The sequence below is a fragment of the Perca flavescens genome, chromosome 7 (assembly GCF_004354835.1).
Source record: "Perca flavescens isolate YP-PL-M2 chromosome 7, PFLA_1.0, whole genome shotgun sequence".
Taxonomy (NCBI): Eukaryota; Metazoa; Chordata; class Actinopteri; order Perciformes; family Percidae; genus Perca; species Perca flavescens.
Genome location: NC_041337.1, coordinates 27,742,605 through 27,761,744, shown reverse-complemented (window position 1 = coordinate 27,761,744; position 19,140 = coordinate 27,742,605). Strand labels below are relative to the sequence as shown.

Below are 19,140 nucleotides of genomic sequence, written 5' to 3'. Positions count from 1 at the left end.
GCTTCTCACTCCTCTTCATCTTCATATACTAACAGTTTTTTTGCAGAAGCCTGGCAGTGAATTCCAGCTCCTGAAACCACAGCTGCGTAAACTTGGCCAGATCTGGTGACATTGTACCCTGTGTGTGTGTGTGTGTGTGTGTGTGTGTTTGTGTGTGTGTGTGTGTGTGTGTGTGTGTGTGTGTGTGTGTGTGTGTGTGTGTGTGTGTGTGTGTGTGTGTGTGTGTGTGTGTGCTGAGCAGCCTGGATGGATATGCGGCTCACCGAGGGAATTTGAAAAGCAAGAGGGAATTACTATCAGCTCCTCTCTTCTATTATAACCTCAAAATGGATGCCGACGACAGGCTGTGGAGACGCCACTGGATTTGCCACTCTTCCGCTGATCTGCTTGACATCTGAGAGGCGCAAGCGTTCAAAGTTTGGATAATCTAAAAGGCTGAAGGTGTAGGATGCAGTCTGGAGTGAAGACGCTCTCCGCAGGTGGAGGTGCGTCACTCTGCTGCCTGCTGCTCCTCTGGCTCATCTACTCCCATCTGCTCAGAGAGGGTAAGGGCACTTCTGTTTATTACTTTGTCAGCAGCCCCATTGTCTCTGAGGGCTTCTTATTGGGATGCAGCTGCACATGGTGTGGTCAGGTCTGGTGATCCTTAGGAACATTCCCCATAATGTCCAATTTGTGTCCTATCACCAGTCAATGTATGGTGACCTTGTTGTACCTTATGGTATTTTTGATTATTGATTGAATTGAATTTGATTTGGTATCTTTATAACATTCCTGCAGTGAGTGTATGTTACTGAACAGAAAGTGTATAGTGACATTATTGGACCTTACACCATTTTATAACATTATCTAGGAGCCTGTAATATATTGCAGTGACCATATTCTCACAATACTGTAATATATAACCTTATTGTTAAACTAACCTCATGGTGTTCCTTATTCTGATGCAGGCTCTTTGCTATACCTTGCGGAATGACAATTTAGTGAAGCCGTAATCGATCTTTAGGTGAAAAAGCAACACAGTTTGCTTGTTTTAATTCCTCGTGCAGACAGGAGAAGGCCGGCTTTCAAAGCTTTTTTAATTTTACTCAGGTTAAGGCTATATCCATCCATGCCATGCTTTCCTCTTGAATAATACATCCACTGGTGCAATTACACCTTCACCCTGACACAGAATAGAAAGCAAAAGTATGTTTCCCTGCACTTCATTGGCTGCCGTCCCTGACAAAACATTTTGGATTCCTGTGCTGTCAAAGACACAGAGAACGGGCTTAAAGCATTGGAACTTGTTGGGAGATGTTGAACACTAAGTTTGTAGATTAGATCTTTTAATCAAGCATTGGCCAGCAGCATAATTACTGCTGTGGAGGAGGGATAGTGCCTACATCAATGTCTTTGGCAGCTCGCCAGGAACAAAAGTAGACACTGATGTGAAAAATGAACTGCCTGTGCACTGAAATGTGCTCCCTTTGCCTCTAATTTGCAGTGTTTTCTCCTAAAATGCTGCTTTCACCAGCCTCTTATTGCAGCCCCTGAACCTTCTTTCAAGCATCTGCATATTATCTGAGGAGTTACAGCAGCTCTCTCTTCCCCTGAGCCATTTATTATTGACTCAATTTCATCTGAAAATGATCTCATTAGAGTGTTATTGTACAAAATTGTTCAATCAATCTCTTGTGAACTTTAATACCCTTGATATTCTTAGAGTAAATAGATTCTGCTGGATTTGGCCTAGTTAATACCTCTGGATATGATTTGAGCTTTGACATTCTCTGTTTGTCGCTCACCTCCTTCCAGCTGAATTTTAAGAATGAAGCATGTATATTATTTATCCGCACTTGTAATCTTCAAATCCCAATAAAATCCTCCTCTGAAACTGGCAGCTGTGACCAGTCAGTGCTGTCAAACCACCATTGCTTTTTTTTATCATTTCATCAGCTAGTTGACAGCATATATTTTTTGTGTGTTTATGACTGCTCACAATTGATGGAGTCAAAGCACTCATCACTTTCCTTGACCAGCTCTCTAGCACTTCCACCTCCCTGGCCCCGGAAGGCCCCTGAAGCAGCGACGAGTGTGGTTGAACTGGTGGGCAGAGAGGTGAAGCCTTGTGGTGGTGACAGGCTGCGTCGCCTCCACCCTCTCTCCGAAGCTCATCTGTCAAGGTGGCCAGGACAGGAAATCAAAGCACAGCAGCCCTGTCTGCGCACATCATTGGGCCAGCGCCCGCCATGATGAATGGCCTGTCAGCCGCTCTCAACGTTGCCAGTTTATTCAACGATAAATTTGAAAATGTCTGGATTTCCTCACTGGACCACATTCTGGTTCAGTGGTGCAGTTAGAGAGCGGTGGCAACTCCTCCTTACTTTGTCAACCACATTGCTTTGGATTGTGTGTGTGTGTGTGTGTGTGTGTGTGTGTGTGTGTGTGAAGAGGAGGAGGGGATGGAGCATTGTTATCCCCATTTGTAAGTTGAAGGTGGATGGACACTTAGCCTTTGCTCTAACTCAGCTCAAGGAATTCTAATGCCAAGAATACATTTCAACTTCAAGTGGGAACATAAAAATTCCTCCTTCTAAAATACTGTGATCAAATGAGGCTATTTTGCATTTTAGAAGTACAAATCCTCAAGATCTGTGAGCATCTTTGATGCTAAGGTTAGCAGTCATTGCTGTTTCTGCACTGCACTTTCCAAAGATCAACTGTCACTCAAACAAAGTATAACATCTTTGTTTTTCGGATTTCCTGTTGAAGAAGTGTAAAGCTCCACTAAGAAATATTTCTTTTATTAACACTGGATCACACAACGTGAAATGTGTGAAATGTTTGTAGTGATGAAGCAACAGAGAACTATCACCCTCTGCACGTACCCTCATTTCAACAGAGCTTTTTAGCCTCTTTTGGCTCGTTGTTTTGCTTTTCAGGGACACTAACTTTTCTCTCATGGATCTCATTTAAAGCAGCAACAGGCAGCTGTTTTAAGCAAAACAAGCTCTGAGAAAACCATTACGCTACCTGACCAACACCAAATGGCAGACCGACAAAGTCAGCAACTAGCTGTTGAAGAAAGTTTAACATCTTGAAGCTACTTTGCTAAGGTGTTGTTGGAGACAAAAATAAAAGCTTAGAGGAGAGTGAATATTGGACATTCATCAGGTAGCAAGAAAAAAGACTCCAAATGAATGCTAATGTTGTGCCATGTCTGCTGAATGTTTGCAATTGTTAGCAAATATGTGTGTTACAACAGCTTTCTAAATGGAAATGTAAGCTGTTGTGTTTTCAGCATGTTCTGCTGTCCCAAGTGGCCTAAATCAATTAGTGTAGCTTTAATTTAATTTTTTTTGGTGGTTGGCGTTCTTTTGTTTGTCTGCTCAGCTATTACTTCTCACGCATAGCCCATTCTATGCTTTTTCCAAATAACCTAAAAAATATTGACATCCTCACTTCCTGTTCAGCAAAACAGACTTTTATTCACAATGTGTGGAATAATCAATATCATTAATATAAGAAGATTCATTGGATGATTCAAATGACTTGAATACATCTAGCTACGAGCTACACTGTAGATCTTAAACTTGGTGTCATACAAGTGCAACAGACAGCAATGCTGCTTTTTACAGCACATGTCACATGTCATGATTAACGTGTCACTTTGATTTGTTTGAATAATTAAGTCAGTGCTCCTGAACACAAATAACAGTGCCCTGAAGCTGAGAAGCAGAGACAACAATCTATCCAGTCTTCTTGCTCTGCAATAAACTGTCGATGGGAATGACAGCACACATTTTCTGAGATACGTATACAGGCTGTGTCACTACATTTTAAAGTGAGTCCCTGTGACTTCACAATCATTACAGAGCTCCATTGATGAACGACTCACACAGTCAGTCCACTCTTTGCGTTGTGGACTCTGCCATGTGTCTCTGATGCCTCCTGTTCCAAAAGTCATTCACAAACCAGACAGATTTTATCCTGGTAAATTATTCCGGATTCTATCTCGGTTGCTTTTTTTTTTTTTTTTTTTTTTTTTTAACAAATCACCTCCTGTGTGGGAGACAGCAAGTCTTCATGGGGCACTAGAGTGATGAATTTCAACATCTTTGGTTGGTATTCTCTTTTAACTCAGGGAGCATCGTCTATCTATCAAAGCCTTAAACTAATCAGAGTAGCAGAGAATTACCGACTTTTTGAAGTGAAAAGGATGATTTTCATTCCACTCTTCTTCAAGGCTACATTAAGCATGCAAAAGGAGACCCGCTTTGATTATGACCTTGGCTGTAAATTCTTAGCAAATCATCGAGGCATGCTCCTATAGGTGGCAGAGCTGTAAAAGTATGAGCATCTTTATGGAACAAAATGAAAAGATTTTTTTTACAGCTAAATCAATTTGGCAGCACACAAAGCTCATATTTCATCTCCCTGAATATGAATTTCGTCTAGCCTTCAGCTTTGACCTCCCTTGTGGTTGAGTGTAGTGCACCGCTCAGTGTATTTCTGCTTTGTTATTTTCTCTGCAGAAAGCTCTGGGCTTGAAACTGCTCCATCATTGGCAGAGTAGTATAAATGATTTGAGTTATGTTCATTCAGTCTTGTGTCCTGCTCTATTTTCTGCCTGATGCCATATTTCCTGAATATTAAAGCTGCAGTTCACATAATCAAGCATTACTGTACAGTGCTTATTGGGTCACAATAGCCATCTGATGCTCACAATTTTCTCTGGGTTTGCATTAAAGAAGGAGGGCATCCTAGAGGGCTATGGAATTTGAAGTGAGTCACTGTGGCTTTACAGTCCTCTCTGCATTGCATTCAACTGAGCAACTGTTTGCTTTTGCAAGGCATATTGTACATTCACTCTTTATGCCTCAAGCCTGTATTCATCCACAACCAATTGTCTGAGTGTACTCTACATTGTAATATCTCTGCAGCCCAGACTGTGCTGCATCACTGCAACAGAAATGTATCAGACGCCACCTCCATCATGTGTACTGTACAAGACAGACCTAAATTACAGTGTCAGTCCTAGCTCTGTAAGGGGAATATTTTCTATTTTAAAGCAGCCCTTGGCAATGTCACACAATGGCAGCGCTGAATTTTAGAGAGTGGGTTGGTGTTTAAAAAAAAGAAATTGAACTGCAAAGACCTGGAAGTCCAGTAAAGTAGTACGTTAGCGAACTAAACATCAAACTGCTGCTTTCCAGTGAAAAAGGAAACAACCCAACACTGTTGAGTTTGACTTTCTCCAGAGGGAGCACCATCCTACTGCTGCTACAAGAGTTTCAATTTGTCTTTCCCCGTGGGTGGAGTAGCGTACACACCTGACTCGAGAATTAAATTTGGGCAAATAGAGAATATCTTCGGCTTCTCAGTTGGTGGGGGGGTGCAGTGCATTTCTCTCTTTTTCTGCAGCCCCACTGGGTGCTCATGACTGCATAGAAAATCATGCTTGTTGTACCTTTAAGAATTCCCACATTTTAATGCAATGTAGGTAAGCATTTGTGAATATGAAGAGCTTTTCAGAGCAGAAAACTCAACCTGTATTGTCATCAGGATGTGAGAGCTGGAACTGCTCCTCAGAACAATAAATGGTGAACTGACTGCGTGCCAACACACTGCCTACTTTACCGCTCGCAGATAAATGAGCTTCATCATGTAATAGCATAACACACCCCTCATCTCCAGAAGTCACCCTGGCTGCTCCCACACTTCCCTTTGCTATAGTTCCTGATTCATTTCTGTTAGCTACAGATTCAATTGCATTCTTAGGTACCATTACAGGTCCTCCGACTTCGGCAGAGAGTTGTACACTTGCATAGATATTGCTCGGACCGCTGTAGAGTATTGAATTAACCTTTGAAATCAAGCGGTTGTATTCCCTATAAACCAAGCACATTAATAAAAAGCGGGTATTTTGCTCCACTGCTCTGCTGCCGTACTTGTTTAGCAGCAGAATCTCACAGTGGTGTCAGAAAGCATATAGCATGGGGTCAGTCAAACATCTACCTCTCTCACCTGGTGTCCTATTACATGATACCTACTGCACTGCTGGCATCAAACAGTGTTAAGGAAATGAGATGCACTTGGCTGTGGCTGCCTTGACTAGCATATGCTTAGTCAAAAGGGATTGCTGTTCGATGTCGTCCTGAGTTGGTAATAACAGAGTTGGGTTATCAGAACGGGCACAAAGGGACGATTAGGTTAGATTGATTGAAATCAGAGCAGCAGTGGAGGATAAATCCAGATATTTATCCAGTAATTTAGATTACTTTTTATGTTAATCAGCCTCCTTATTAGCTAATGTTACATAGTGATTAGTCTGGATCAACCAAAGTATATTTCCAGGATAAAGCCTGATATCGTCTTTGTGTTGTCGTTCTCAAAATCCCTCTGCTACGGGAAACAACAACAAACTTTGAGCTAGCAAGCTACACACTGAAAATGGCAAGTTATGAAGAAAATTTTGATTGTGCTATAAGGCAGGCCTGCTTGGTTCTTTTGGGGAATGATTGTAAAGATTTACAAGGAATATGTTTACGGTATTTTCTATCTAAGTGGGATGTTTGTAACCGGGAATTGCTGTCTAAAAAGGACACACGGCGACACACTGGTAAGAGCAAATTAGGTTTAACCATGTATCCAGCTAATTTAAATAGCTCATGTTACTGTATTTTGTGAACAGTTAACTTAATTTAGTATTTTATGTGGCATTTTGTTTTGTAGGGTTCAAATGTTCCACCAAAACAAGTTCCTTTCCAACACTATTTTGCAGAGCCACCGTCACTGCGTCCGGAACTTAGCGCCAAAATTTCGGCCAAAAATAGCATTTTTGGTTTTTGGTCGAAAATATATGCCTCTCCGCCCCGCCCCTCAGTGCTCAGATTTCCCTCTCTCGCGGTGTGGAATTACATCAAAGTTTCTGATGAGGACATCAAATTTGCGATCTGCAGTTTGTTCAGCAGACATTTCAAGAGGGGGTACGGTACCGAAGAACTTTTTTGGTTGAGTAGATCAACATCTCTGACATCTGATTGTTACAGAACTGCATGAAGATTAATGTATTTAATATTGTGTTTTATATATATTGTCACATTTTATTGGTTTGTAGTTTTTCAATTCAGATTCATTAAATCCATGAAATCGATTAAAAAGTATAATATACAAATATACAAAAAATATATATTATATATCCCTGGTATATATATAAATATAATTAAAATGGGTTTAAAAAAATAAGTCATTTTCTGTTTCGGTTTCTGACCCAGTGCATCCTGAATTTTCGGTTTTGGCCCGGAAATGCAAACAACCCAGATTTTTTTTTCTCCTATCCTAGAATGTATGTGTGGTGTAGTAAAACCATACTCAACAGTGCTGTGGAGCTAGATCCAGCATGTGAGACTACACTGTGAATAACAGTATTATGTCCAAGTTAGTGGTGATTAACCTTGGTGCACTAATGTATGTCATAAGTGGGTCTGAAAAACTTATTCAATTAATTGATTATGTGATTGTCAGAAAATGTATGGTGAATCATTTTGAAAATCAATTAACTGTTAACCATTAAGCAAACAATCCAAATAATGGGCCTAATGGAAGAACACTTTTGTATGGGAGTTGACAGAAAAATAATTGTCAACTATTTTGAGAATTCATTGTTGAAGTAATTTTTCAAGCAAATATGCCAAACAGTCCCTACTGTACTTGCAGCGTCTACATTTTAAATATTTGCTGCTTTCCTTTGTCATATGTGCCAGTAAACTGAATATTTGGGGGGTTTGGAGTGTTGGTGGGACGAAACAAGTCTTAGTGTCTTAGATTGCTCATTTTAACTTAATGAATACCACCTGTTCATTAGTAGGTGCACGATTCTAACATTTAACTCACTCTTAGCAAATTGGCAAGCATGTTGCAAGCAAATTATAGGGTTTCTGTTCCGATTTTGGCTCCTCCTGTCCACATTTGTGTATTTGAGCAGGACACTGAACCCCAAATGGCGCCTCGTATGGCATCTCCACCACCATCGGTTTGAGTGTGTTTGTGTGTGTTTGAACGAGATGCTTTGTAAAGCACTTTGTCCTGCTCAGGTTCAAGAGCACTAACAAAAAAGTCCATTTGAATAGTTAAATTAATCCATGATCAATAATGATAATAATTATTTGCAGCCATGAACACAAGACTTTCAAGAGAAAATAAATCCAAGCAGTGTGAGGTAGGCGTATGGATTTAAGATTCGTGGTGGTATGAAGGTTTAGTCAGTGCTCATTACATTTCAAAACTTGATAACTGCAGCCACCACAAAAAATATATATATTTTGGCTGATTACCTGTAGCATTAATATTATAATGCATCACACAATGTTTTCAATCTTCCATAAAAGATCCTTTGAATTCATATCTGATTTGATGCATGTTAATATGATTGGCATGCTCTCTAAATTGGTGCTTTGTTGGCAGCCCCATTTTCATCCTTGCGAATGGCACTTCTATCAAGAAATGAACATACAATGGAAGGAAGATAATCACTGAGACTTATTATTGTATGCCAGTGTAGTGATTAGAGTCTGATTGACTCTCTCAGGGAAAACTGGTTAGATTCAATGCCAGGACGTTTGAGCCGAGCCAGCACATAATGGCTCCGTGCTATAGCTGTGTCTTTAAGGGGAATAATACTGAATACAATACATATTGTCATGAATAATTAACTGAACTAGCTTTACAAGAAGTGGAATTTTTAATAAACATGGTTTGAAAGAGTAGTTTTCAGAGATGATCTCTGCAATAAAACATTGTAAAACCTCACTTCCATCTTTAGCTGCCTGCGAGTAATTACAATCTATAATGGAAGATTGTTTTAATATGGAAATGGAATCCTTGTCATAGTTCATTCAGTGCAGCCTGTCATATTATTATTATTTTTTTATGACAGACTCCCTGAGAAGAAGCAGAGCAGTTCTCATAGCACCCAATCTGGTTTCAGTTGAATGGGAGCAGTGCATGGTTGTGTCTGATGTGTTTGTCTGTTAAATCTGATAAAGGTATTTTATCAGTTAGGACTACTGATGTATCTGCAGTCTTAATTAAAGAGACCAACAAGAAAAGAAAGATAAGCAAGAACAAAGTGAATGTTTTATTGATAAGTACATGTCTAAATAAGGAACCGATTGCAATGTTAACAGGAAAGATAATTAGTAGTTTTCTATTTTCACTCTATGTGGTCAGAGTCAGCCAGTGTAATGTAGTTTAATAACCTCATCATGCCCAGCAGTTCTCAGTCTTACAATGACACACATTGAATTGGGAAAATTGGGAAAGCAAGTGTGGACTCCTGGCAGCCTATTTCAGGCAGAGATACTAAGATATTTGTGCTCCTGTACTTTGGTGATCTGCAGTGTGTCTGATCAAAGTGCCAATATCTAGAGCACAGACTCACGTCTTTGCTCTAAGCTGTGTTTGTTTGAACCCTTGTGTGTCTGCGCTGCCACTTGTATAGTGTTGTGATTCAGTGATCAGTGAAAGTCATCAGGCTGCCAGTCAGTGCTGAAAGCCAGTCTCTCTGCTCTGTATCGGCTTCCTGTAGCCCTCTAGATGTCTGACATGATCCATAGCCTGGAGAGCAACGTAGCGACATCCTGCACTTGGCAAGCTCCTCGCCACCGCAGCAGCCATATGCCAATTTCATCATGTGAAATAGAGATGAGGCCAAGTGTCTTCACGCTGCTGAGTGACAGAAACCCACTGTCATATGAATTAACTCCCGTACGTATGATGGAGCACTGGCCGTGGCTGAGGGGACTTTAAAAAGCCCCCCCTCCCCCCAACACACACACTCTCTGCCTTGCTACTCTCCTTCAGGCTTATTGCATGAAGCCCATTCATCTGTTCAGTGTTGAAACATGGCAGCGAGCACTGATATCTGATGGCACCTCTGTCCTCCACGCACCCACCAAGTAAACAGGGACTCGCCTTAGCAGAAGAGAGTAGAGGGTGGGCTGAGTGGTGGGAAGCGGAGGATGGGTAGTGGGTGGGGGAGGGTGGGCAGCAGTATGAAATGTGCATAGCAGTTCTTCATAGAGGTGATTGTGTTTTATGACTCTCAAGACTGGTCCAGATAATAACTTTATGTCAAAAATACACTACACACAAAATATTCTTATCAGCCTAAACCCACCCACCAATCCATTCATTTAGATGCATATTAGTCTGGAAACGTTTGGGGTTGAGTGTGGTTACTGACAGGGACAAATTATTAATACAAAAGTCTTAAGCTTGGTTTGCAGGTCCTAGAGGTTGCAAGGTTGAGGTGGAGCTGGAAGAAAGCCCATGGAGTGTTGAAAATGAAAAGGGTTCATCTTAGGGGGAACGTGAAGCTGCCATTTCATGGCAATCTGATCTTCTGATTTGAGTTCTTACAGTAACCTGACTGTGTTGCTAGAGAAAAGATCAAGGATTTGCCAACAACATTAGGGTCCATCCCCTGGGGACCATGAGTTCAGGCAAACGTGTTGGCCAAGGGAAAACAATGTAAGGTTGTTGGATTACAACAATTACAGGGTTCCATTCTCTGGAGATTGTGAATTTAGACAGCAAAGTTCATGGAAATGTTAAACTTAGGTCAAGGGCCCGAAAGGGTGTCACTTGATTTCTGATTCATGATTGATTCATGTCTAAATTAATGTTACATTGTCAATGCACATAGTTGTAATAATTGGTTGGGTGGTCATTGGGGCCCAAAGTTAATTCTTGCCCTATAATGGGTTAATCCCACATGGTTACTATAATAAAACCAAACCACAATCATCATCTGGAATATTTCCAACATGTCTTCCTCTGAAAGTAAGTAGCTTCTGAAACATCTCAGCACCCGCTGAGGCAATTTTATGAGTCATTTATGTTGATCAACAACCCTTTCAACCTTTGCCATTATTACAGTCATTTCATGCTATTTAGCAGTTAAACGTCTCACTTAATGAGCCTTTGAGGGTGCTGGGAAGGAACTAGAAACAGCAGTGTAAAGGAGTGATGGTTTGTGAATGCCAGGGATTGACCTTACAAGAACTGCAGCACAGACTCTTCTCTAATCTACCTTCGCTGAACTGGTTTTATTTCAGTGTCAGCCTGAATGGCTTTCACTGGCAGCTTTCCATTCAATAAAGAAAGGAAAAAAAGAAACTATGTAACTTTGTCCAGATCATTACAAAGGTGAAGTAAGTTTCCCCAACTTTCTCTGTGCTGCACTGTTCAACCTAGAGAAATTGATATAGTTCTTTAAGTTCACATGCATTTATTTTGCACTTATTAAGAAACTGAAACTGAGTTTGAGTCAGATTTGATGTACTCACACATTAATATTGTTCAGCAGGTTATTGATTCATTTTTTAGTTCTCATTTGAGGATGCAACAAACCCTTTGATTTGATTTTAAATGAAAAAGATGCTACTGAAAATGTGTCATCAACATATATTGAATTTGTTCTTCCAAATGTGTTTTTGAAAGGAGCAGACACCCTCAAGCAATTTCCTGTGATTAAAGCTTGTTTATCTATAAACACAAGACTATTAACAGTTCATAATTCCCTCAAACACACCAGGAAGGCCTCAATAAAAGACAATTAAATATGTTCCCTCGGGTTTCCAAAAACTGTACACCACACAAAACTGCTGCCTCAACATTAGTGTTCTATGAGACTGTCAGCTACGAAAGGTCACGCAGAGGGTTCATTTAATAAATTTCAAGATTGAAAACATTGTTACACCTCTTCTTGTATTTGCCCATGGCTGTTGAAAAGTTTTCAGTGTGACTGATCAGAAACGTTCATCAGGGCCATGAATGAGCCACAGCAATAGTTTGACACAGGTGTACTGTATGTTGAAATGCAGAGCAGCTCAAAGTATCTTTTGGCAAACAAAATCATCTAAAAAATCATTTAAAATTAAAAATTTTCAATCTAGAATTGTGTTCCTTTCATCCCGTTCATTTCATGCCATGTAAAAAGAGAACGATTAAAAACTCTTTTAACTTGCATGACATGAAAAAGTCAAGATAATGAAAAACAGTTATTAATTATCCCCCCCCCCCCCCCTCCCAAGTAGTCCAGTTTCTGTAATTAATTCTGAGATCACATTCTGACAAAGTTGAAACTCAAAAAACCTACATAGCCACTAGTTCTTGGCCAGGGAGTCATCCATCAATTTGTAATGCCTGGAGAACTCTGAAGTAATTCTCTTTGCTTGGATAGAAGTGTAAGAATTGCACATACACACTGCAGAAATTCCTGAGCAAGGTAATCATCACTTTAAAACATTCTGTCCATTTGACATATCAGTAGAGCTTAACTTGCCTTGTAAATTGGTCTGTTGTAGGAACACAGTGCCCAGCAGCAACTGTCATGTCAACCGAGTCTCACATTATTATAGCCAGCGGTCCATAAACTAGTTCAATTGTCAAATTACAAAAAATATTTAAATTCATTTGTGTGGCTGTTAGGGTATTAACTAGTAAGATGTAAGGTATTGGCTTTGACTAAATAAAAATTACATAAGATATAATGAATATAGATCTATAATATAGAAATATAATGTATAATATAAGATTGTTCAGATATCATCAATTATGCTTTCAAAAAATGTTCATGCTGATGCACAAGTATAATGTTTACCATGTTCACCTTTTTAGTTTAGCGTGTTAGCATGCTAACATTTGCTAATCAACACTAAACACAAACTACAGTCATGGCTGATAGGAATGTCATTAGTTTTGCGAACATTGGTTGTACACCAAAGGATTGGATAGACCTACTGAAACTAGAACTGAAATTTAGACCTGCTGATGGTGCTATATGAAAGGTTAGGGGTTCACAAAAACATTAACGATTGACAAATTTCAATCAAACTGCTAGAAAGGCTAAAAATGTTTTGGCTTGCTGGCGGTGAGGTCTAAGGATAGTGAAATTGAGTGCATTCAGCCATCCGTCTGTATGGGAAACACTATCCAACATCAGGATCTCCAGACAACTGGCTGTGAATATTAATTGTATTAAGAGGATGATGTCTAATGTTTTGGGGACCACCTGACCTACCTGCTAGCACCACCATCAGGCCAAAATGTTCAACTTGGACACAACAAAACATTGATGCCTCCCAGATTATGGCATCTTTTCCACTTTATACACCCCATGAACTTCTCTCTCACACCACACTGAGAGCAAACTATCACCTGTGCATACAGGATAACAAGTACTCCAAACTATATGCTAAACTACACACCATAGTGCTATGTCTGTCTAGTGAATAATTTCTGTAATTTGCCCTCATTCACATCACAACAGAGGTTGTTTAAGGTATTTGAAAAAATGCCCACTGTTGTTTTTCTTTCAAGGACAGTCTCAATATCTCATAATGTAATGGTCTGATGAATTTTGCTGAGTCTATTTTATTCCTAACATAGTCAGTATTAGCACCTTAATATCTTGAAGCTTTTGACTTGTAGGCTTGTTAACTTCTAGTTATGACTTACAAAATAAAAAATGTCCTTTTTTACAGATTCTTGGAAGGATCTTTGTTTCCACATGCTCACTATAAGACACTTTTATCAACAGACCAGTCAGCCATACTGTATTAAAACTGAAGAAGCACTCTAGCCTGCTGCATTGAAAGTTTTGAAATCCATTTTTTCATTTTTCTATTTGAGACTGAAATGAGAGTATTAAACTGTTCAGTGCTACACATACCAAAAAAAAGGGCCCTGTCTCCAGGCTGCCTGTTGATTGTACCTTCGAAGACCAGTTGCTCCTCTATAATATGTTCATTACAGTCTCATTATGCTAATGTGATGTACTTTGTTCCTCGCTGCTCTGTTCGGCAGGCCAGTTGGCGGTGGGAACCTGCGAGATAGTGATGCTCAACAGAGACAGCAGCGTTCCCAGACGGACCATCGCTAGGCAGACGGCCCGCTGCGCCTGCCGGAGAGGCCAGATTGCTGGGACCACCAGGGCGAGGCCAGCATGTGTAGACGGTGAGTTGAATGACCTTTCTAGCCCTGGCGAGGGAAATTGTCCCATAGAGGGCAAAAATTACTGATTTTAGTTGGATTGAGTCAAAACAAGAGTCCCAATGGTTAGAAAACCTAGTGATAAAATGTGTACTGTAAATGGAAATGGTTCCAACTCTCTCTCATTGTAGTCCCCTTGAGCAAGGCACAGCAACAGCGAGTGATAGTGTGTGAATGTCAAGCAAGGTGCTCTGGAAAGGAGCAACATTCTGTGGATAAATCCATGTTGAATACATTTAAAAAAGGTTCCTCAGTTGGTCCTTAGGAACATTAGAACATTAGTAACCATGTAATGTATAACTATAATGAACAACAACATTCTGGAAGTGACCCTCTAATGTTTGTGTCTAAATGGGGTCCATGGCATGACTCTCTGCCTTAGATCACTTTATTACTTGTAAAGTAGTGTTGTGATTAAACTAGAATTATTTACTGAGCATTTTTTTAGCTTGAAGTAAGATTTGACTTTAATGTGCACCAAGTGAACACTGGATGAATTCTTGAGTTGTGGCTTTTTTTTTGACACAGTAGTGAATATAAAGTTGATGATGTACTTTAAAAGGATATTATAAATATTTAGGTTAGTTAAAAGAATAGTTTAACATTTTGGGAAATACACTTTGTTCGTTTTCTTACCAAGTGTTTGATAAGAAGATCGATACTACTGTCATATCTCTATGGTTAATCTAAAGCTGCCGTGTGTAGCCAGTTATCTTGGCCATAAACATTGGAAACTAGCTGGCACGGAGGGCTCCTTAACAAAAAAACAGTCCCAGTGGGAATCTAATATTATAAACAAGACATAAATAAAGCGGTAAATAACACTAGAGTAAATTATAGCAGTGACTAAAACCACATGAAATAAATAGCGATAATGACAAGTAATGGCATGTGGAATCATTAACTCTGCTACAACAGAATCCGTAGACCTTTTTCATGGCAGACATTTTGACATAACAGGGACATTATGAAAAATCATAACAGGAAAATCACAGGTGTAACTATTAACATTATTGATAGATCCATTCCATTATGTGCCCCATTCCAGTTAACCAGCATGTACAATACCAGGCCCCTACATCTGGTGCACCTGCATGCAATGTAGTTATTAATGTTATATCAGTCAAAGACACTTGCGTTAGGAAATTACCAATTATAGTCGGCCAATCGCTCTTAAATTTCCCATAGTCATTGTCAGTTCATACTTGTATTTTATGTAGGGTTTGGTATCTTTTGGGGTTTTTCCGATACCGGTGCTAAAACAATACTTTTAAAACGGTGCCGGTGCCTGAACCGATACTTATACTCTAAAAATAGAGGAATAGGGTATTTTACAATAACTTTGAATGCACCACGAGCCTTACTAGTTTCAAGTGAACGCACCACGTCTGTGTTGTTTTTCCCGACAATGGCAACTGACCATTGCTATACTGTCTGTCTGAATATATACCTGTATTCACCCTCTGTCTTCTCTGATTGGTTAGCATTTTCACATCTGGGCTCTTGAAGTTGCTGCAGCATCATTGCAGCTGGGAATGACTGTAACAGCACTGTATGGGCACTTTCTGTCTATAAATATAGTATAATTGTGACATCACAACCGTACGGACGGACGGCTCGTTTCTTAATACTGTCTGTGTGCATTTCTCTTTGGATTGAGCGTTTTGACACTTTAACAGTATTTTTATAGCACCTCAACCTGCTTTAATTAAAAAAGACATGGAAATCTCATTTCTTTCAATATGGGATCTTTAATAAACACATACATGAACATTAAATCGACAACATGAAATACCACATAAAAAGGAGGGTGGAGTGGCGAATGGGGCTGCAGCAGCAGACAACATCATTGACATGATTATCACAGTAACAGATATTAGTGTCACGTTATAATGTCCAAGCTGTACACCTGCATGAATATGATTGGATGGTACTTGCTACACAGCTGTAAATAAGCCAATCATTGTAAATCATACTGCAAACAGCAGGTGCCAATCAGCCAACAGGCTTCATTAATTACACATGCTTTTCCTGCTGTCACATATTAAAGTGGACATATTGGCCCTCATTTATCAACCTAACGTAGAAACCAGCGCAGATATGAGCGCAGAAATCATCTTACGACAGGCTTCACGTGGGATTCATGAAAAGTTTGTATCACACCAATCCGAGCGTAAGAATGGTCGTACATTGATAAATGCGGCGGCTGGAAACGATCGTCATTTAAATATCACGCCCCAATATATTCTCGGTTTTGAGGCCTCGCCCCTACAATTTACGACATGGCGAGACGTAATCCGGCTGAGAAGCGGAACTTTTCAGAGGTGGAGATTGAAACCCTGATATCTCAGGTTCATTTGCACTAACGTGTGTACTATTTGGCAGCCTGAAAACTGGTATTAAAGGCTGTAGAAAGAATGCGGGATGAAAAGAGATCACTGATGCGGTCAACAGTGTTGCCGTAGTAAATTGAACTCCAGCTGAAGTTTAGCCTATTTAATTTATACATCCTTGACACATTTTCTATAGTCCTAATAGTAATATACAGGCTTCTATTGCAATCTATTAGGCCTACATGTAGGTGTACCTATAATTAAATAAACACACGGTAGCAAAGTTTATGCAGTGTCTTTTATTTTACTCGTGTTCGTCGGAACGAGGCAACAGCTGAGGGAGAGCGCGTGTCCTCCGCCCCCCCGTGCTGGATCCTGTCTCCTGACAGCAGAGGGGCTGGAAAAACAAGCCAAAATAACTTGGTCAATGGCAGAAATAAATAATTCACTTGAAAGAGAAACAAAAACCTGAAGAATAAATAAAAATGTTGTGCATCGTCATGTTTCCTGTATTGAATATCATTGCCAAACATAACACTATAGGCTACCTTTTAAAAGTGAGGAATAATATCCTGTCTCCTTCATATAGCCCTCAGTTGGTGTCTGTTCTGGACACTGCTCTCTGGGCATCGGGTCATCTGGCTCCATCGCTACATTTATGGCACCGTGTCTTCCTGTGCGATGTTTGTGATCGCAGCCTACGCTCACGTCCAAATTGATAAATGCCGAGCTTTGCGTAGGAATCGGCGTACGCCCGTCGTACGCCTGTTTTAGGTCGTACGCACGTTTCATAAATGAGGGCCACTATGCTTTTCCGTATTTTCTGTCATATCTACAATGTTAAAATGTTGGAAACAATTAACATTGTCGCATGTAGCTACATGCTAATGTCAGTAAAAAATGTCTCCGATAGAACAAAATACTGTATATGGACTTCTTTCTCCATTAAAAGCAACTGCCAATGTAATTTGGTTGTTTAACCAGCCAATCGATAAACACTTTGCGTGTCTCCCTTTAGACTGTTTGACTCCCAACTATGTGATTGGTTGTCTACATTAGACTCCTCCAGTCAGCCAGTGTGACATCAGCAAATTATCAATCGCTTTGTGCCTCTTTTTTTGTCTTCATGTTGAATTTTCCTCTTCCGCTGTTTTTTTTTTAATATACTCCAGCTGAATAAAGATCCCTTGTAATACAGACTGTGTGATGTTCATCCACTCTCTAAGATAAGATTTTATACTTAAGAGCCCCCTCTGTGTTATTGGACGATATCTAGAGGAGGGTGATAAGTCAGATGAGACACAGTCCATCTGCGATGCTGATTGGATCTCACAATATTACAATCACATGCATCTATTAGTTCCATCTCGCAATAACTCATGTTAGCCTTAATCTAATAGCCCTGACATGAGACCGCAGTCCCACAGTCTGTGTCACGCTCCCTACACTACCACTCCCTCTCTGCCGATGCCTCTCAGTAACACTCAGCAGATGCTAATTTACTTACAGAGAGCTATGATTACAGCAGCAGGAAATTGATTATTACGGGTTTCCCACTGCACCACACCCTACACTCCATTAATAGCCAGTGCATTAAAGATGCAACCTGTTGCTCACAGGCTCGTTTAAAGGCTTTCTGCTGTCAGCTAAAAAATGTGTCCATAATCACAAGGTGGAATTTCTGCATATCGAGACAACAATGGGTCTAATGAAAAATGAAAAATTGTTGTTGTTGCCTTTTACTCCACGCCGCAAATGTACAAAGTAATGTACATCCACTCTGATGTGGGCAATGCCCTCCTGTCAAGACACATAAAAAGAGAAATGAACTCTCAGCACTATCTGACTACCAGAGACAGCAGAAATACAGGTATTACACAACATTTCTGTAATCCATTATTCATAGAATTCTAGTGTAACTCTAGTTTGGAATAATTTGAAAAGAGGTAGAAAGAACTATACATATAACTGCAGCATCCCCTGTTTAATTCCAGTGGGGGATCTTTTTTTGCATGTTGTGGCCCTCTCTCACTCCCCTTGTGTCCTGGTTGTATTTACATTGTCACCATCTAATAAAGACTAGATAATCTAAAAAACAGATGAGATAAAGAGTTGTTGGAGCAACGATTCGTCAGAGCTGTGAGCCAGGTGAGAATGTCAGTGGTTGAATGCCTGATAAGGTTTTTAATAGTCTGCCTTTGCATGGAAACACCTAGAGACAATAAACTAATCTTGGAAAGTAATTTTGTTGGAGGAACACTTGTGTCTTTTTGCTAATAATAATGAAGTGTTTTTCTAAAGTTGTGATTCACAGGTGAAGCAATGCCAGAGACAATAACATCTTCCCAATCTGTTCTGCACAGTCCACTTTGTTTGCAGTAGTGCGATAATGACGCCAGATCTTTTTTTGGGGGTGCAAAGTGCAGAGAAGTAGAAGCAAACACACTAACAAGAGGCATCTGTTGGAGTGTGAATAAATAAATAACTAAACTTATATTAGGCACCAAACTTATAATGACTAAAACATTTTCCTTTGGCCGTTTGGCATGGCATCTCCAAGTCTCAGCAACCAGGATCCTGATCAATAAGATATACTGTATATAGTAAGATTAACAGGTGAGGCAATATGCGAATGCTGATCAGATAAGCCAACCTTGGCCATCACTCCCCACTAGTGGGATTGTGGCCTGCCATCACAAATGTTGAAGAACACCCAAGACAGCTCCAGAATCAGCACCATGGACAGCAGTCAATACAGATTTATTTA

The 19,140-nt window shown here is 40.0% G+C and overlaps 1 protein-coding gene across 1 annotated transcript in view; it reads left to right on the top strand.

Moving 5' to 3' along the window:
• The first annotated feature begins 344 nt into the window (after positions 1-344).
• The window catches only part of tafa5l (TAFA chemokine like family member 5, like), a 49,012-nt gene continuing 30,216 nt past the window's right edge, over positions 345-19,140 (top strand). The window contains exons 1-2 of the mRNA XM_028584126.1: positions 345-545; positions 13,855-14,004. Coding sequence (XP_028439927.1) covers positions 449-545; positions 13,855-14,004 — 247 coding nt within the window. The 5' untranslated portion in view covers positions 345-448. The remainder of the gene's footprint in view (positions 546-13,854; positions 14,005-19,140) is intronic.